Source organism: Barbus barbus (genome assembly GCF_936440315.1).
Source record: "Barbus barbus genome assembly, chromosome: 13".
NCBI lineage: Eukaryota > Metazoa > Chordata > Actinopteri > Cypriniformes > Cyprinidae > Barbus > Barbus barbus.
In genome coordinates, this window is record NC_136741.1 from 7,382,136 (window position 1) to 7,403,242 (window position 21,107).

Below are 21,107 nucleotides of genomic sequence, written 5' to 3' on the forward strand. Positions count from 1 at the left end.
GCTTTGCAAATATAGTCCAATATAACAACATCAATGCACTACCATTTATTTAAATGTCATAAACCTTTATATTTTGGAAGACCAGACTACCATAGTTGTTGAGTTTACTGGTCAACTGATATGGATTTTCAAAAGTTTGGGGCCAGTGAGATTTTTTTTTTATTTAATTTTTTTTACTTTTGTTCAGAAAACACACAATAAATTATTTAAAAATGACAACTGAGAATGTTAAAAAGATTTCTAGTTGCAATAAATTAAAGAATCCTAAAAAATGTATCATAATTTCCACGAGAATATATAAGGCAGCACCTGTTTTCAGCATTTGCAAATAAGCAAATTATAATGATTTCTTTTTTTAAAGTTTATGTGACATTGAAGACTGGAGTAATGCCTGCTGCAAATGTAGCTTTTTCACATCACAGGAAAAACACTAGAAAGATGCAGAGATACCCTTAAATTGGAAAGATATTGGTTGTCTAATTGGCCTGGCTTCCTTAAAGTCAACATAAAACAGTAATCGGTTCCCATTTTACTTCTGTAATGTAACAGAGCTTGACGTTATCCATCTGGAATTAATTGGATCTTGAAAAGCAGGCAACCACTTTTAAGGAGGCTGGAATGTAGAAGCTGAAGGTCAAGTTCATCCTCAAGAACATCTTGAAATATCATCATTTACAATTTGATGGAACATTTGAAAGACAAACATTTTTCTTTGGAATAATGTGAACTGGTGAATCGTGCACAAGGACCAGGAACATGTATGAAGAAAGCAAACAGGGATTTAACTTTTAATTTCATGTGGATGGTGTACCAGAAACGTGCATGGAAATCTTTGTCCTATTCACTTTTATTAGAATGGCACAGAAAGCCTGGAGTTCTTGGCAGCATTATGGCAGGGCAACAAGGGATGTATTCCAATGTGTGTTCCAGCATCCCAGCATGCAACAGCATGACAAGACAACCTGTTCCGTTCCCAGTACCCTCCCCCAACTGACAGCAAAAAATAGTATGATCAGCAGATGCACTCTTTTTTCCTCATCTTGGATGGATTTAATGCCTTTAAGATAAAAAGAATAGCATCTTCGGCTTGGTCTAGCTGCATTTTTATGCAAAAGCACATCATGCAAATAGCAGAAAGTGATTTTGAAGAGCAGAATTTTGATAGGATGTTCTGCAGTACTAAGATTAGACGGGATGAGATTAGATAATGAAATAAGATTACAGGAACAAAAGTATATATTTCAAAACTGACTAGTCGACTAATCGGTTTTAAGGGATCTCTGGTTTCAATTCACCTGACCCCAATCATATGTGCTCATGGCACAAGATCAAAAAACAGTACACGTGACATCACAATGAAACGACCAAAGGTGTCTGTCTGCACTTTAGATCTGCACAATCGGGATCTTATTCCTATAATTATTCTAAAATGTCTAATAAGACTCTGACATGCCACCACCAATTCAGAAAGATGTTGTCTCTTGTATGTATAAAACAGCTTCACAGTGTTTTCAACCACACAGTATTTTTTTTTGTATGTAAGAAACATTCACATAATAACTTAAAGCTACAGTCCGTTTTGCCTCTTTGTCGCCATCTCTGTTTGAAAACCTGCAATTGCAGCTATTTGCAGAATTATCTTTCTTGCGTAGGTTGTGCACCAGCACGGCTCCGGCGTGGATGAATCTAATGTTTTGAGTAGTGGTCGACCGAAATTGGTTTTTTGATAGCCGATGCCAATTTCTTGGAAAGCAGGGTGGCCGATGCAGGGCTCTAGACTGGCATTTGCGACCATTTTTTGAGAGTGTGCGAGTAACAATTTGACGTGGTCGCACTTGTGCGAATGCATGGTCTGCGCTATTCCAAAGCTTCTGCTTCATACATTACGCGCTGTAGAGCCGCGGCACATTGTAGCAGGAGTCAGATTTCACTGATCACGTGAAGAGAGGCGCTTTCAGCGCGAGCGCTTCGTGGGTAGAACCTGGTTTATACTCCCTGCATCAGCACGAACACGAAGGTGCGCGCAGCGGACGGAGCGCAACGGAGGATTTGGTTTTCAAACTAAAGTAAAAGATCGCTTCTTAAACCTGAGAAGGTGAACATGTTGGTATTCTATTGTAGAAAAAAACATGCAAGTCCTGTCAGCGACAGCCAGTTTAGTTTTACTTTTCTTTTTGTTTTCGTTTTGAAAAGCTTGTTATCTTTGCTGTTTACCTCACGTTACACCATGGAGGCTTTCCTTAATTTTTTAAATATTATTTATTTGATTCCTCAGTGTTTGCTAAACAATCTGTAATTTATTAGTCGGTACATAATACAGCATGTGATGTGTCCTATGCCATGCCTCGTCTTATTCGTTTTTGTTAATAAATGTTATGCAAGAACATTATGTTATGTTTATTCAAAATAAAAGTCCCGCCTTGAACGCATCAGCCAAACAGGAAAACTTATCGGCCAATGCCTATATTTGAAAAATGCCAAATAGTTTTGAGGTGAATGTGTGGCTGTCAGTCACCGCACCGGTGTGGAAATTTGCTGTACTTTGCCGATTCTAGCCTACGTCTTGGAATATATGACCCAAATAAGAATTTTCACCGGATACTGTCATCTGAACAAGTAAGTAACAAGTCTGCCACGTTTGTTCTGACCAACTGAGGAAAAAAGCATTACAATAAATTGCGCTACCAATGGTGATTTAATCTAAAGATCGGTTAGCTCATATCACATCAAACCGTGTAAATTATTATTATTGTTATACTTTATTCTCAAATTATTAATATTAACAACATCAGCATTGCGTGACTATAAGTATAGTGTGTATTAACGTGTAGATTTCAATACGTCTAATATGTAATTGTCACACCATTCAAATTTCATATTAAAGGGGTCCTATTATGCTCTTTTACAAAGTCTTGATTTTGTTTTGGGGGTGTACTAGAACATGCTCTCGTGCTTGGCCTCGAAAATCACATAATTTTTCACATAATTTACGCTATTACAATACTTTTCTCCCCAGCCTGACACAAACGACTCGATTAGTTCCGGGTTTGATGAAGGCCCGCCTTCCGAAAAACGAAATGTGTTGTGATTGGTTAGCTGTCCCAGTGCGTTGTGATTGGCGAACAGCTTAGACGGCGTTTCAGTATTGCCCCGCCCCTTGCCAGAACAGCAAGTTCGTCAATATTGCCATATCAATTCAGACCCCGAGAATATTGAACAAGAGGATCGTGCAGAGCCTTTGCATGCACGGATATTGCAAGACATATTAAGACATATAATGTTATAGTTGTTGTTGTTGTTTTTTTTGGCTGTATACAAAACAGAGCTCTGCTCACAAATGCTGCTTTATCAGACATTATATGCAAGATTAAATGAAAATGACATCCAAAATTTTCTGAAAATAGTTGGTTTCCATCAGAAATACAATGATATAAAAACACTCGTGCTGGGTTTAAGAAATTCTTTTAACCCAAAAAGCAAATTATGCTCCCTTCGAACTGGTTTTCTTTCAAATATAAATCTTGGGTAATCCCTGGCTATCTGTAATCAGATGCACATTTAAAACTGGAATACAATTTAATTTCATTCACATGTGTTTCATAAACACATAATCCTTTCTGGACTACAATCCGCCATCAAAATGCTAAATTTAATTATTCTAGCTGTTGTGAGAAAAGGCTAAAAATAAATCCACAACCTGCAGGATCCTCAGTCACATGCGATTAGCCGGAACAACTTCTTTATTTCCCGCAAAAACCTGCTACCAGTACCACTCAAATTAGAAAATATTATTATAAGCTAACCGTTGTGAATCGATAATTTTTATCCAAAAAAAAAGTTACGGACTGCAGCTTTAAGTATTGGATTAAAGTTTATATAGTTCAGATCTAAACACTTATGTCTATAGTATTTATCAAAAATAAAGTAAATCACCTTTTGGAAGTTATTTCACATTTTAAATAAATATTTATCTACTATATATATAGTAGATACATGTCATGTAATACAAGGTAACTAGATAGTCCACTCAAGTCTTCTCACAGTTCAACCATCGTATTTTGATCTCTTGATGGGCTACATTTTTGAAAGATCTTTCGGATCTTTTTAAACCATGGCCACAGACATAAGTAATAATCAGTTACCAATCTTGTAAATGACAAAATTATAATTCTATAAAAATTGAATAGTTGGATACTCCAATCTGATTCATCAAGCATCTTTCCACATTCAGTCCGTTCGTCGGTTTGTGCAGGTCACATCATTACGCTAGCAGGCTGGTGACAAGTGAATGTCTTTATGAGCCATTGAATCATTCATTCAACCAATCTGTTCAAGGTATGTATTTTCATATTTTAATGTATTTATTTTTTTAGTTTTACAAAAAATATTTGTTGAAATCCACAAATATTTGTATGTAAAAACTTTAAAATTGACAGTAATGTCAACTTTGTCTTTTCCCTCAGTGACTACAGTGTCTAGTTCAGGGTGTCCAAACTCGGTCCTGGGGGGCCGGTGTCCTGCAGAGTTTAGCTCCAACCCTAATTAAACACACCTGAACCAGCTAATCAAGGTCTTACTAGGTATACTTGAAACTTGCAGGCAGGTGTGTTGAGACAAGTTGGAGCTAAGCTCTGCAGGACACCGGCCCTCCAGGACCGAGTTTGGACAGCCCTAGTCTCAGCCTCAGACGTCACGCCCACGGAACGTTGGCTAAACATCTGATGCATATGGCACACTTTTCTGGAAACACTTCAGGAATGTCGAAGTCGTTATCTGACTGGTTGAATTAAACCGGATTTCCGGGAGACTGCACATACATGTGTGTATAAACACATATTCAAACATTTTAGAAAAGGCACCATCTTGAGGATGACAAGGCAGTCAGTGCAAACACTTGCACACATATTCATGATGACCAAATAAGCTGGATGTTTATGTGCAATAGTGATATCCAGTTCTTGAGTCCGTGTGTGCCTGCCACCTGAGATTTGCAATGAACAAATTTGACTACACCAGAATACACTCGGTGCCTCTCACTAGACCGTTGCTGAACCAAACTACTTGTTCAAAGTGAATAAATTAAACCTACAGGCGGAGCTTTTTGGTCATGGTCTGCACACGCATCCTCCCTCTCTGTTCTAAACAAACAATGGCGTCAATTCACACGTGATTTTGTTACCACATATTTGTCATTATGCAACAGAAGCTTGAGCTCCAGGATGTTTGCCTGAGGTTATGGATTACAGGTAATAATGTTGTAGGCCTAAATAATGTTCAGTTTCTTGCACAGACTGATTGTTTCATTTCATATATTGTCAGTGGCCGCAAATATTAATTCTGTGCTTCCTATATTGGCTTTTTTGACTCTTAAAGTGACGGCACCTGCGAACTTACATATTATGAATAACCAAGGACCATGGTTTCATCTTAAAATCATCTTTAGTGTTCTATGAAGAAAGAAAGCCATCATCTTTGATGGCCTGAGGGTAACTAAATGAACAGAACATTTTCATTTTTTCAACTATTTAGGTGAACTAGTGAATAAAAAGTAATAATCAGCAATCAACATAACATACACTAAGTTGATTGAAAAATGTATGGGTGACGTAGTGATGTCAGACCTCTGTTGTGTGTGTGTGTGTGTGTCTTGTGTTTCCATGCCCATATTTGGTTTGTTTCCTGTCCTTGTTAAATGTGATTAGTAGTTTATTCTGTTCCAGGTGTGTTTGAGTTAATTATCCTGTGTATTTATAGTCCTGTCTGTTCAGTGTTATTTCCTCTGGTCTACTTGTTACCCCCGGTGTTTGATGTCTGTGAGTTTGCCTTGTCTTCAGTAAAGTCTGTTATTTTGAGTTACATCCTTGTCTGCGTGTTCCTCGTTCCTCCCTGCTGTGACAGTCGAGTGATGACGTAAGAGAACCAAAGAAGCTTTTTTTAACGGGTTTGAACCATCCGAAGGAATCGGTTCACGGAAAAGAATCGGTCTTGCAAAACACACACATTCATACATAATCCAATGACTTAAAGCTTATAAACTTAATAAATGGCAGTAGCCCACTGTGCTGGCATTTACAAGAATAAAATCCAAAATCCACTTTAGAAGTCTATAAAATCCCCACCCACCTCCACACTGGATTTACCAGGAGTCTGCTGTCAGTCAGAGCACCGGGTTTATATACAGACGAGAGGAGGGGAACAAGCAAACCATCCTATTAACCATGATGACCAAGAAACAATAATAAACTGTTACTTATTGGAGTCATCTGACATTGTGTACCACCACCACTTACATCTATCAGAGAGATCATTCTGTCACTTCTCATGAATAGCGAAACTCGGCCTTGGTTATTTCAAACGCACATACACACACAAAAGTCCCTAGGATGATTTTTCAGACCATGTAACATGACAATGCAGTGTAAAGACAGCTCGGTCTCTGAGGAACACATCTTACTGCATCATGATGCATTGTCCCCGCAATCTTTACATACTGTAATTGTGGACTGCTCAAAGCAAATCACTGCACAGCAGCAATTACATGGTGCACAGCAGCAAACCTGCATTCAATCTAAACTCTGGTCAATATGATGAGGCAGCTAAAACTACAACCACACTGCCATTACAGCCCAAACAGATTCAGACTTCTTCTATCTTCTGTCGAGCTTGAATTATTAGAGCACGAGTTGAGAGCAAGGACATAGAGGGATGCTCAATTATGCATAAAGAAAAGTGTCTAAAAGATGGTCCAGCCTGAGTCCCAGTGACAGCATCTATCAGTCGTAATGGAGACCAGCCTACTTCACAGGCTGTGGGATACTGGACTGTAGGATAACACATGTCAAGGATTCTAATTAATGAAACTAAATTATGCACCATGCAATGCATTGCCCAGGTTAGAAGATGATGAACAGATGGATAAAATGCGCCATGCAGGGACTGATGATGGACCTGAGATGATGATGGGAGGTGTAGGTATGTCGATTAGAGGTGGAAGCGACACTACACCTGCTCAAGTTATTCAGCTTTATGCATTAAACAAGGCCATCAATTATGTAAGCATAACTATAGTACAAATGCATATTTTCTGCACAGTTAATCACTGCAATGAAGAAAGGCAGAAGGAATGAGCTTTAAAGCAAGCATCGACAGAAATGCAAGCCGCTTCTCCGCTTGTGCACTGACAACAGCTCAGTTTTGAAAATGACTGAAGATGCACGAAATCTGCCGATAAATGACAAGCAGCGATGAATTCCCACCGCCAGCGCGCGCCAGATGTTAGCAACGCTTCATTGGAGCTGCGCGAAATCTCCAGTACTACTTACCGCAATACCGCCGAAATGCAAATTATTCGCGGAGACCGATAAATCCATTTGTAACGTAATCACTGGATGGCATTCTTTCCAAAGGTGTTTTCACGCGATGAACGGGCGGCTCCGGCTGGGTCTCGCGCGCTTCCATGGGCAAGAGGGTCAGAGCGCGTGACGTATACGCTCCACATAGAGAGATGCTGTTTCAGGGCATTTAAATGTGTTGCCATGTAGTCGAACAGGACTTGATTCAAAAATGTGGAGTTCCCATCGAAATACGTAAAAAAAATTTACGGTTATGGAGCAAAAACAACAAGCCAATGGTCACATGAGTGACCATCTTCTTATAGTGAGCATAAACGCCCACAAATTGGTTACTTTAAATTGCTTGATAAATGTGTTTAGTCTTCTATTGGTTGGATTTATATTTATTCGGGTTTAAAGAAGTCCACATAACTTTGGGGAAGACTAGCCGGCGCATCATAAATATTTTGTATGACAATAAAAACGCGATTTTCTTTAGGCTTTTCCCCCCCGAAATGAACATTAGGCAACATTGCCATCGTGTGGATAAAAGGGCATCTCCCATTGGGAGTGATCTAAGTGCTTCTGTCAGGTTATATAACATCTTTCACTGCCGATGAAAATTATATTAGGCTACAAGAAGTTTTATCTGTAAATAAATAAGAAAACCAGGCTTCACAATTAGTTTATTTAATTAACACAAACGGTAGTGCAGAAAAAAGAAAAGAAAAAGAAACAATTCCCACACATTATGTAATAACAGTTAAAGAGGTGCAGTGTAAGCAAAAAATACCCGTTCTGCCAGATGGAGCACCAAAGCTTTTTGAGCTCAGTTCAGGACTCCTTCTGCTTTACCCATCAGGTGTTTGGACCTCATCTTTTAGCTTAAAGGAGAGCCTCCTCTCATGTTCTGCCAGCTAGTCACACACACACTGAGTCTTGGACCTGTTAGAAGCCAGCCAAAGTCCAACATTCAGGGCTGTTATGAGAGCCTGTGGGACTATTAGTGTTTTCCAGGCGCCTCATCGGTCACACTGACCATACCTTGCATTCAAGTCCATCTTAATTTATATCCAAAAGAGCAGTGGATCCCAGTGTTATGCATACAAAATATGCACACTGTGCCACAGAAGAGTTTATCAAAATAGTGAAATTATTCTTTTGGTTGCATTGCAGTACAAACTTTTCAGCTTCTAAGAATGTCCACATCTGGTGTTTAGCAGATGCTTAACATCATGTGACCTGCAGACTAATTGGAGATCCTGACAGTTAAATGCCCAAGTCACGGGTGGTATTATATGATTGAGCAGGGCTGTCATCAGTAATTCTCCAGCGCTGGGTCGGGTCAACTCTACCTGGGACTGAACCTGAAGCCTTTACAGCAACATTCTTTAATTTTACTGATGGATTATCACCATTTCTGCTTGTTTTGATTTTAAAATTGAACATCTTGAGGTTTGAAACTCCTGTTTCTTATCCCCTCTGGACTCTAGGTTCATCTTAAGGAGTGCTTTACTTATCTTATTTCAAACATATTCTACCATTTAAAATTTTGGAGTCAGTTATATTATATTCAGTGGCAGTAAAGACATTTATAATGTTACAAAATATTTGTATTTCAACATCAAGGATAAGAATCACGTGACAGTGAAGACTGGCAGCTGAAAATTCAGCTTTGCCATCACAGGAATAAATTAAAGTAGAATGGTTATATTTCACAATATAACGGTTTTTATTTTTTTCATATAAATGCAGCCTTATGTTAATCATATTACATTGAAATATTATTACTGTTGTTGTTTTTGACGAATATATCCTCTTATCTATTCATTATTATTTAGCATCCAAATGTTTGCCTTTTTAAAATTTTGTACACCTAAGTCTGAAATGTAGAAGGCATTTTTGAAACAACTGAAAATCTGTAAAAACAGTGCATTCAACCTGAGAAGCTTGCCTTTGAAACAATGACTACAAACAGCAAGCATTTTGTGCACATGCAAATTTATTCAGTCATCATTTATAGATATGAACTGACAGCAAGTGTAAACATTGTTTTCAGAAGGAAGAAACATTAAATTATACAGCGTAGAACACCAAAACAACTGAATCTCTGATTATTATTTACTAATCACATCAATACTAACAATAACAGACATTCACAATCGCAAACTCCCTGAACCCCCTTCCTTTTCTCAAAACCCTACCAATGGCATCTCCTCACTTCATATAATAATTTATTTTAAGGTAACCTTCTTGTGTGCTCATCATGCGCTCAACTAGCTAACTGCTGGGCCGTAAGAACACTCAAAAGTGTTCAAACCAGAGACTTAATGCATAAAACAGCGATGGAGGGTGTAATCAGAGGTTGCGGCTTACACATTTTGTCATAACCATTGACTATGTGAGGTGAGAAACAGCTGTTTAACGTGGCGTAGGTATATCCTATCTGTCTACGTGTGCTATCTTTAGACCTCTTAAGGTTTTGGCACATTATTGCGCCATGAGCACTCATGTGCAAGTGAAGAATGAATAGTATGAAAATCAGATCCATATTGGTATCAATGCTTAATGCATCTAAGATGTATTTTGTGGTGCGTATAGCATGTAATTTTCATTTAGGGACTTTGCAAATATTCCTTCCTTCTAGGGGTATAGTTATCCTGATCACAAGCACCATAGATATTTGAGCATAACACGAGTCATTTAGATAAAGTTGCAAAATGAGCACAATCCGAAGACTAAAGTGTTTTTGCATAAAGCAGTGAGTGGGTGGTTGATGCAAAGGAGCTAGTGGATACGAGAGAACAACAATTCATGAAGAAGGGTTTGGAGGGCATCATCTTTATTCCAGTTCATCCTCTGGTGCAATGGTGCTGGTCTGCTCAGAGGTAATGCCTAAAATATCAAAGGCATACAAGTTAGTTTCACAACTATAGAAATAATTTGACAAGCTTCAGGAATTTCATAAGCAACAATGCAGCAGCTGCCTCTTACTGTGCATGTGGTTAACGCAACACAAAACTCAAACCACTCATGATGTTATCATAAAAAATAGGAAGTCTCACTTGAAGCATCATCATCATTGGGAGATTTATTCTCTTCCTCAACATAACCAAAACTTAAAAGTTTGGACATGCTCACTGGAGCTGTCGCCTTCTTGTCATGGGAACTGTAGAGACAATTATCAAATATTAAGATAGACTGAAAACATTTCAGGAGTTTAATAATTGCCGTTATTGTGGATCTGGAAAATAATGTAGAGGCTAAAAATGTAAAAAGAGACCTACATCTTTTTGAACTTGTTGGCTTCCACAATCTCTTTTTGGCTTAGGGAGAGTTTCTGCATCTCCGATGCAGCATGGCTGGCATTCTGTGTAAGGAAATAAAATGTGTATAATTTTATGATTAAACACTTTTTCAAAATTGTATATAAATGGTATAAATTGCTACTAATGAAACTTTCTTTACATGAGATTAATTCAAAATGACCAATTCCATCCAGCGATAAAAAAGGAAATTCACAAACGCATCATTAATAAAAAGAAAGATAAAAAGCATGAAGGCAGAATAACAAATGACTAATAATGCAATAAGATGATTCAGTTTCCTGTTTAAAAGATGAACATGATAGGGCATGAAGTGAGAACCACAGATCTAATGTTACAGGGTACAGAGCCATAGCAACAGTCATTGGAGTCAGCGTTCTAAAAGAACCAGTACCAGTTCTTTATAGTTAAATATGTCAAACTGGTTTTTACATTTGAAAGTCTTGTTCAGTAACCTTAGTACTTTAAAGCAGTGGTCTTAAACTCAATTCCTGGAGGACCACAGCTCTGCACAGTTTAGCTCCAACCAGCTCCAAATCACACCTACTCAGAAGTTTCTAGTGATCCTGAAGAGCTTGATTAGCTGGATCAGGTGTGTTTGATTAGGGTTGGAGCTAAGCTGTGCAGAGCTGCGGCCCTCCAGGAATTGAGTTTGAGACCAATGCTTTAAAGCATCTGCTTTCATAGTATGCAACCATAACTTGACTACAACAGAATATTTTGTCATTACAACTAAATAGCCACATAGCAAACAATTATATCAAATGTGATCCTGGACCACAAAACCAGTCATAAGTCACAAGGGTATATTTCTAGCAATAGCCAACAAAATAATAGATTTTTCTTTTATGCTAAAAATCATTAGGATATTAAGTAAAAATCATGTTCCATGAAGATATTTTGTAAATGTCCTACCGTAAATATATAAAAAAATAATTTTTGATTAGTAATATGCATTGCTAAGAACTTAATTTGGATAACTTTAAAAGCGATTTTCTCAATATTTTTTTTTTCTCAACCAGTCAAGAAAATAAAAAGCAGAATCACAACAATGGAAAAACATAAATGACAGCATGCAGCTTTCTTTTTTTTCTCAAATGAATCAAGTGAAGAATATTTCTTTACTAATACAGTTTTGCAGGCGCATGGCAAAAAAGAAATATAGCAACTGAAAGATTGTTTGTAATATGGCGGCAGGACAAAGTTTGGAGGCAAGATGACTGTCACCGTCTGTGCTAATCCATTCACCTTTTTATCAGGATCCCAGGCTGAACAGTTATCAGTTCCAAATGGGGCTTCCAGGTGCTGTTTAGACTGGCTGATTCCATCAGGACTAGTTGCGTTACTTCCGCTGTAAGCAAAAGATCACATGATTGAATCCCAGTTTCACACCACCACACTGGATGGATTGGGGTGGGCCCTTTTGTCTCTACACAGCCCTATAATTTTCTGAGAGAAGAATGTAGATCCTCCATGTCACCCTATATGGACCAGATTAATGTTGAACTGCTTGAACATGCCATGCTAGATTTAGAAAGCCTTAAAGGAATATGAAAAAAGAAAAGAATTTTTTTTTACTATCCTCAGGCCATCCAAGATGTAAATGAGGTCTCTTCACAGATTTGGAGAAATTTAGCATTATATCACTTGCTCACCAACGGAACCTTGAAATTAATGGGTGCCGTCAGAATGAGAGTTCATACAGTTGATAAAAACACAATAATCCACAAGTAATCGACACGACTCCAGTTCATCAATTAACATCGTGTTAGGCAAAAAGCTGTGTGTTTGTAATAAATGTTACAAATCCATCAATAAATTATAACTTAAAAAAAAAAAAAAAAAAAAGAAACAATCTATAATCCTTCATAACGCTTTCTCCAGGGAAAATTCCATACCCTGTTGTACTCTCACATCAAAGTCTGTTTTGGACTGTTTTGGGCTGGGTATCGTTCAAAAATGTTCAATATCGATACCGATACCTTGAGTTCGATACCGGTTCCTGAACGATACTTTTTTCGATACCAATTTTATGAAAACAGTTTTAACAAGATTACATCATCTCAAAAAACTTTGGTATTATTTTTTTCAGCTTGTTGACATGTATACAGACTCAAAGACTCATCTCCTGAGCCACTGCACAAAGGAACAAAATATAGCCAACACAATAAATCAGTGCAAATAATTTTAATAAAGCTCAAATAGTTTTCAGTTTACACTAGCGCGTGCTCGTTTTAAAACGCATAGCTCAGACAGAATCATCATTTCTATTCATTTATTCTAGGTTGTTAGAGACTTAAAGAAATGTAAAATCTTTATCCACTTTCATAAGTGGATGTTTTATTTTCTTTCACAATGTTTTATTGTTATTAAATTCTATGTTGTAGTATGTCTAATTATTTGAATGCATAAAACTACTTAGTTTATTCAAATTTATTCTTAAAACAGCCTTATGAAATGTTTTCTTTTTCCTCAGAAATTCTGTGTTCTGTATCTGGTTTTCAAATGAAGGCATAAAACATTAATTTCATTTTTCTTTTAAATTATTGAAAATAAAACTTTATTTATTTTGGCAAACAAAATTTTACTATTAAAATTAAAACATGGAAGAAATGTTGTGTGATCATTAATAAAAAAATAGAGTTTTAATAATTTCAATAGTAGCAGTATGTACACTCTGCTGAACAATAGTAATATATTTCTGCCGCAGTGTCTTCCAAGTTAATCCAAACTTTTATTTTGACGGGTTTCCGGGAATACCTTTACAGTTCTGTGTGTATATGATATGATGCAAGTTTTACTCAAATCAAATGGTAAAATGCTCATGAAGTGACTCTCAGAGTAGTTCTGGAGCTGTTGTTCAAGTGTTTATGTCCTTATTTAGTGAGACGGCAGACGCTGAAATGACCGCGAGCGTCACGCGAGCTTCAGTCTGAGTCAAGTAAGCGAAGAAGTAAGCAGACTGCTCCGTACGCTTTCGAATTGCTCTCGCGGATGTCAAACACTGATCAATCAGCACAGTCAACCACACCTAGTGCTGCAGGCTTATTGGCTCACTGACGTTAATGAGATTAACCCCTTAGGAATCGAAATTTGGTACCGAACGACAAGACGTTTTTCGATACTCGGTGGTATCGAGGCAATTCGGTCGGTGCCTGAAAAGTATTGCACTCGATACCCAGCCCAACATTTCACTGGATAAAGCAATATTAATCAACAGAGGACTCTGTTTGAAGTTAAAAACAAGTTTTTTGCTGCACATGATGTTAATTGATGGACTGGTGTTGTGTGGGTTACTTGTAGGTTATTGTGATGTTATCAGCTGTTAGGACACTCATTCTGGCGGCACCCATTCACTGCAGAGGATCCATGAGCAAGTGATGTGATGCTAAGTTTCTGCAAATCTGTTCTGATGAAGAAAAACTCATCTACAACTTGGATGGCCTGCGGATGAGTACATTTTCATTATTGGGTGAACAATTCCTTTAAACACCATAACTATTTGACACATTCATAGCGCCTTATAGCCAAATAATTTGTAATGAATTGTGATCTCTTCTAATCGGTCTAGGATCATTCTTTTAATCAAAATGTTGTATTTCCGAGGTCTTTGGCTTCATTCATTATTTCTCTACAAAACAACACCGTATGGACTGACAAATTCTCACCTCTCTTGATCTTCAGGTGTGGCAGAGAACCAATTAGAGGGTTTGTAGGAATTGTTAGGTTTTGCTTCCACAGGGTCATCATGCCTCAGCAAACCTATTGCAGAATTTAAATATAAGCAGGATATAATTATGGGTGTGTTTTAAAAGGAATCAAATCTACTGTAGTTATTTTACCCATTTCTTTAAGGATTTGAAAGAAAATGAAAGGTAGCCAAGTATGGTGTCCCATACTCGGAAAATGTGCTCTGCATTTCACCCATCCACATGCACACACACACAACAGTGAGTAGTGAACACACACACCCGGAGCAGTCGGCAGCCATTTTTGCTGCAGCACCCAGGGAGCAGTTGGGGGGTTCGGTGCCTTGCTCAAGGGTCTCACCTCAGTCGCGGTATTGAAGGTGGAAGAGAGCGCTGGTCATTCACTCCCCTCACCTACAATTCCTGCCGGTACTGAGACTCAAACCCGCAACCTTTGGGTTACAATTACGACTCTCTAACCATTAGGCCACGACTGCCCCCCATTAGCAGCATCAGGATCCCAAACATCATCTATAAACTGATTTCACTTTTTGTAATCCAGTTTTGTGTAAAAATGTCCTAACTATTGGTCATTTTATCAAACAATAAATCACATAATACTTACTGCACAGATTAGATTTAGTTTTAAGATAATTTGTCACAATCACTTCATATCTATACTGAACATATTTGCAATAGCAGTAGGTCATTCTGTAAATATATACTTCACTTTTGACATATTGTAAATCACGGCAAAATTAATAAATATGAAAGTAATGCATTCTATACAAGTGACACACAATTACCCTTCTGTCCTCCTTGTTTTGCAAGTTTAACATAATCCGAGTCAGTGGCCTGAATTCCTACACGTCTTCCTTTAGTTTTTTCTTCAGGAGTGATGTCAGCATTCACAGATAAACCTGGAATCTGTGATGAGGGCCCAACAGCTCCATTTGAACTAGCAAGGTTAGCTGTCCAAACACCTTCAATGAAATTACAATATTTGTACAATTATTTGCCTTAATCAAAAATGTGTTGTGAAAACACAATGAGTATGTGTCAGCAATGTAGGCATAAAGTGGTGTGTAAATAAGATAACAGTATAATGCTTTTCACAGAAAGGCCGTTACCCGGTTTTGTTCGGCGATAGTTGGGTTCGGCAGCCATGACTGGTGTCTTGGTGGTCAGTGGAGGTTTGATTGCTCTGAAATTACAGAAAGAGCTCAGCATTTATTCAAAATAGAAGGTCAGCCGAACTATTGCCCTTTAATGTGTGCTTAAATGATCAAGTTAAACCGCGAATACTGTCAGCTCGACACGTGTATACAGTTAACTTAGCAAAGCTAATGCATGCAGCTATTACTGATTGCGTTTTAAAACACTGTGGTTATTATAGCTATTCTCTCAAGATTTATCTTGTTTATCATTTAGCTCGTGAGTCAAACTGGTCGCCTAGTAACAAAAGCAGCATCAGGACCACAAGCATCGTATGTACAAGATAAGCTAATAACCACCGCAGCCTTTAAAAATAGAAATCACAGACATTACAGATGAAAACAACATTGGGAGCAGAATTCAAATAATACATCGTTATTGATATACCTGAGGCTACACAAAGATGTGGAAAAGACAAAGCTTACGTCGTGTTAACCAGCGCACAGAAGGGGGGGGGGACGCCTAGATTCTTCTTCTTTATCAGAGTGAACTGCGCACTGAAACGGGAGACGCCTTTCCTGCCACCTACTGGACAGACATTAATCTTCAAGAAGCGGGGAACACACCTGCATGACGTGTAGCAACATTGAGAAGCAGATATTGAGCTAAAAAAATAAAATAAAAAATACATAAAACTTTTATTATAAACAAATATTTTTTTTGTTTATTTATTTTGAAGGAGTTTAATGAGGTCATGAATTAAGCTGAATTAGGCTAAATTAAGATTTTTTTTGTTTAAATACATTTATGTTGTTCAGCTTAATCAATTCTTTCTTACTATTTTACTGTATAGACGACGCATTTTCTGAACACATACATGTATTTTATATTAAATATGGTTTATTTATTTATTTGAAGGCCGATTTCATGAATTAATGATTTAAGCTAAATTAAACTACGTTATTCATTTGTGAATTTAAATCTGTTCACCTTTATGAACTCTCTTTTAGGCTATGCTCTATAAATATAGGAGGCATTTTCTGTTTGTAAATAAATGTATTAAATAATAAAAAATAAATTGAAAAGTACATGAACAACTTCAATATGAGAAAAGTGAACGCAAAATATGTGCGAATAGTTATTATTGAAATTAAATAATTAATATTATCATCCGAATTTAAAGTCGGCGATCCATATTAATGTAGGTCTACTTTTTGTTGTTGGTTTAGAGGTGAGTTTAAACATGATTCTTCATAAATGTGCGCTGACACAGGCTTACAGTAAAAAAGTTTGTGTAGTGAAGCCCCGGGGACTTTACTGTGGTCACGTGACGTGACATCCGCTCTGCGGCGCGTGTAAAAGACGGAGAGCATGTTCTCAGCAGCAGAGATGCCAGCACACACACTGAAGATGACAGCATCAGTTCAATACATAAGAAAACTGCTGGGAAAAAGCAGCTGTGCGACAAGCAACCTGTTGAACACTGGACACAAAACACAGAAGAACACTACTGATTATAAAACAATCAGGAACAAAGATGGAAAAAGTCATAAAAGAGGCGTAAGTGACTATTTTTTTCTTATTTGCTTTATTTATTTATTTTTACATTTCTTTATTATGTTTGATGTTTCTCTAGTATTTGATGGCCTATATAATATTTAGTAGGCGATGTAAATAAATAACATTAACCTACTAAATTGCTCATTTTAATCATTAACAATGTGGAATGTTATTTTGTAGGTAGTGCAATTCCAAGACAAGACAACAGAGCAGTACATACGGTAAAAAAAGAGAAAAAGTTATTAATTTGCATCTTATTAATCTTAAGCTTGTCAACCCACATGCACAACTTGGCCTGACTCGCTCTTGCTCGTGTCTCTTGGTTAACAGGAAAAGTGTCATTTTAAGAAGAAAAGAAAATGAAACTTTTGGGTTTGACATCCAGGTAACCTAATTATCCACCTCTCTCTCTCTCTCTCTCTCTCTCTCTCTCTCTCTCTCTCTCTCTCTCTCTCTCTCTCTCTCTCTCTCTCTCATACTTTTCTTATACTTTTTTCTCCATTCATTCGAGCATTACGAGCCTGCCTGAGGGCTTATTATCTGTCAGGGGATAATTGGATTTTGGATGATAAATTGATTGGGCCTTTACTCCCTGTCCGCAGACAAGCAGTGTTGAGAGAAGCATCAGTGCTGAGCAGGATTTGGGCTCATGTGTGTGTTGTGTGAAGGAGAACAGTCTGGCAGAGAGTAGTGGGTTAATGACAGGTGAGTTTTCAAGACACTTGCTCACTGTCGAGCACCAGTGTCATTCATACTTATAAATCTCTTTGTCTCTCATCTCAGGTGATGTTATCATAACGGTCAACAGTGTGTACATTGCTGGATTCACTCATCAGCAGATCAAGGATCTGGTTCAAAAGTCATCCACCTTGATGTAAGACACAACACTATTGTCTATGTTACGTTTTTATTGACTAATATACAGTTATACACTGTATTTTCAACAGAAAATGGTACAGATAAAACCTGTTTGTTGGTTCACTGAATTATTTTACTCTATGCAGTGTAAAATATATAATGTTTTGTGAGAAAAGTCTACATATTTAAAATTGCATTAGATATAACAGGTCACCACACACACACAGTATTTTAATGTCATTTTTTAATGAGAAAAGTAGACGTCACATTTTTATTTATGGTTAAAAAAAAAAATGTTCCCAGAAGTCCCTGTGTGAAGCATCACATTTGATTATAATTCATTTAAAAATGTTTATACAGTTTTTATTGTACTGCAATATTTGTATAATATCTATAATATGATATTTTCTGTATTAGTTAAGTATTAATATTATTGATATTATATAATAAGCTCAGTCAAAACACTGTCTAACCATAGTTTTTGTTGCAAGTGCTGCTTGATCTAAATATAATATATTTTGTCTTGTCTTTTGTTGACTGTAGGATGGAGATTATCAGAGGTGCTACAGAAAAGCAGAGACAATTGCTTAGCAAGCTTTATCTCCTGCAGGTGATTTTCTTATTAGCATCAGTCCCATTTTGTACCCTAATTATGCATCTTTATAACACTGCATAATCATTATTCTCCTGTTGTGCGTAACTTGTATATCAGTAGATATTTACAGTAATGTTGTTGTATTGAGTAACTGTGTGAATCATGAACAGTTTCCTCATGCTTAAGAGTTTTTTTTTCTTTCTCTGTGTTTCCCCCTCACATTTACACCAAACTACAGCAACAGTATACAGAGAAATGCGAAGAGCTTCAGACACTCATCGCAGAGGAAGTGCGCCTGACAGGAGGTGTGTGTTAATGTGTGTTTGTGTGTGAGAGTAAGACAGAGAGATATGGCCATAAACTACCCACAAGAGAAACGCATCATTTCCCCATAAAGCCACACTCTGCCCTCAGGACGCCAAAAAATCATCAGAAGATCTCTGTGTGTGTGTGTGTGTGTGTGTGTGTGCGGGCGGCATGTGGGGAGTGTGCGTGCTTATATGTAGAAATTCTGCTTTTACAGGAATAAACTTTGCTGACAATTCTTGATACTGTTCTGATATGAAATTACAGCAAGTCTACACTGTAACAAATGTTTTGTCAGGTCAAATGTTTACCCAGTGATGCCTTAAAAGAACCATTTCTGGTTCCTTATTGTGAAGAACATTTTACTAATTTAAAGGATCTTTTCCACTATAATGAAAGGTTCCATGGATGTTAAAGGTCCTTCGTGAAACATAGATGACAATAAAGAACCTTTATTTTTAAGAATGTGCATCAACAGTAACTTTTCAAAGGGATCAGCTGGTCAGGAATTACATATGTTAAAAATGGTTAACGCAGTATTACATATTGCATAGAACAGCTTAATACTTTATAATGAATAATAATAATTTGTAATAATTTTTTTTTTTTAAATAAGACTAAATTAAATATTTTCAGTTAAAATCGCTTTTCATTTTAGTTATCTTATATTATGTGAACACAAACACTTTAGTGCCAGTAAATTCAAACAATCTGTTCCTGTTTTCAGGTGCTGTGGAAAACATCCAGAAGCTAAATGTCCTTCCTGCAGGATCCTCTGCTATCCTTTGCTGACAGTATGGACAGAGAGTTTTGTTCCACTTCTAATACAATCAAACACACCTAATCAAAGTTGTTGGCTTTACTGGAAAATTACAGGATAGTGCATTTAGTAGGGTCGAAACTAAACTCTGTGGTAAAGTAGATTGGGCATCCTGTGCTCCTGAAGCATTTTAAAGAAATCAAATCCTGGCCATTTGCTCAAGGAGACCCCATAAGAGACCCTGTTCAGACAGCATATTTTCTGTATTTTTAAACTCAATGCTATATCGCGGTTTGAATTAGTCAATAAAAAGCTAAATATTGATGTACAGAGACGGAATTATTTAACTATTTATTTGAATCATACTGCATTTGGTATTATCTATACTCTATTTTTGTATTTTACACTATTAAGCGGTCATTAGCAGTCATTTCTATTGTCAATTTATTTAATTTTAACTAATTGATATTTTGTCTAAATGTGTTCTCTAATATTTATTCATTTCTATATTGATATAATGCCTCTTTAATAAACTTTTACAGCAAACTAATGTTTTGGTGCTTTGTAGCGCAGGCTGGTTCTGCTTGGGCTGTTTCTCACTGTACACTTAATCTTGCTGAATGTGGTTTGCATAAGTTGATTTGTCTGCTGTTTGCATCTGCTGAACATGTAGGTTTCCCAGATATCATCTCAGTCAGTGGTAAAACACCACATGCAGTTCTCATTCACCACATAGATCTTAGGCCTGGCAGGAAATGACACGTCATTGACCGTACATCCCATCTGAAAGACAAACCTTAGAGTTCTCATAACTTGTAAGACTTGATTAACATTATAATTGATGCCTCATTTTATGTTCAACCTCTATGAGACCTAATTTTAGCTTATTTTAAGACTTTGTAGAATATCTTAACAGTATTGAATGGCAGTCACACAAATCTCAAACAAACTGATGTAAACACAAGTAAGATTTTGCTAATTTCTTAGATAACCCGAGGAATGGATTAATACTGAAAGAGTTATTGAAGTCAATTCAATTCAATATTGCTTTATTGGCATGACTGTAAAAAATACAATATTGCCAAAGCTTCAAATATATATAGAGAAATATAATAACAATGAAAATATCAAAATAATAGAATAAAGCATTATAACAATATAAACAATATAAAATAAGAACTTGTGTGAACATTTCATATCACAGTGTTTAACATATAAACACACACAGGTCAGACATAATACACATATTACACACATTATGTAGATTCACCTGTTGTCTCTCAGGCTGTGGCACGTCCACACGTATCTCGCAGCCAGTGCTGCTGCCTGTCCCTCTCCTAGTATTATCTTTATTTGCTCCTCTTCAGTCATGGCTGTAAAGTTCTATATGATGTTTGTGAATTTGTTGATGTATATGTCTCTGATTGATTTAAATTGGTAACAGTGAAGTAGGAAGTGTGTCTCTGTCTCGATCTGTCCTGTCTCACAGTGAACACACACTCTTTGCTCTCTGGGTAACCAGCTCTT

General features: G+C 37.0%; 3 protein-coding genes across 6 annotated transcripts in view; 1 reads left to right on the top strand and 2 right to left on the bottom strand.

Annotated features, from left to right (window-relative positions):
- LOC306879408 (plakophilin-4-like) overlaps positions 1–7,471 on the bottom strand; it is a 37,699-nt gene extending 30,228 nt beyond the window's left edge. Inside the window, exon 1 of the mRNA XM_079432339.1 lies at positions 7,323–7,471. The gene's annotated coding sequence lies outside the window, so the exon portion shown is untranslated. The remainder of the gene's footprint in view (positions 1–7,322) is intronic.
- Positions 7,472–9,310: 1,839 nt separating this feature from the next.
- LOC306879410 (uncharacterized protein) lies at positions 9,311–16,054 on the bottom strand. Of its 4 annotated transcripts, none has more exons than XM_079432343.1 (8): positions 15,987–16,054; positions 15,477–15,550; positions 15,153–15,329; positions 14,326–14,419; positions 11,906–12,008; positions 10,619–10,701; positions 10,397–10,500; positions 9,311–10,226 (listed from the first exon to the last, which is right to left on the bottom strand). In XM_079432343.1, exons 2-8 carry the CDS (start codon positions 15,511–15,513, stop codon positions 10,174–10,176), a joined length of 651 nt encoding a protein of 216 aa, XP_079288469.1. In that variant the 5' UTR covers positions 15,514–15,550; positions 15,987–16,054; the 3' UTR covers positions 9,311–10,173. The 4 variants fall into 4 exon arrangements, with proteins under 4 accessions (XP_079288469.1, XP_079288467.1, XP_079288470.1 ...); XM_079432341.1 differs by having other exon boundaries at positions 9,312–10,226; positions 15,147–15,329; positions 15,987–16,049; XM_079432344.1 differs by having other exon boundaries at positions 9,312–10,226; positions 15,949–16,048.
- A 795-nt stretch (positions 16,055–16,849) lies between these two features.
- Positions 16,850–20,127, top strand: LOC306879409 (cytohesin-interacting protein-like). Its single transcript, XM_079432340.1, has 8 exons — positions 16,850–17,061; positions 17,242–17,282; positions 17,392–17,446; positions 17,664–17,766; positions 17,845–17,935; positions 18,463–18,529; positions 18,753–18,819; positions 19,548–20,127. The coding sequence occupies exons 1-8, from the start codon at positions 16,873–16,875 to the stop codon at positions 19,610–19,612; spliced, it is 678 nt and encodes a 225-aa protein (XP_079288466.1). The 5' UTR covers positions 16,850–16,872; the 3' UTR covers positions 19,613–20,127.
- The last annotated feature ends 980 nt before the right edge of the window (positions 20,128–21,107 follow it).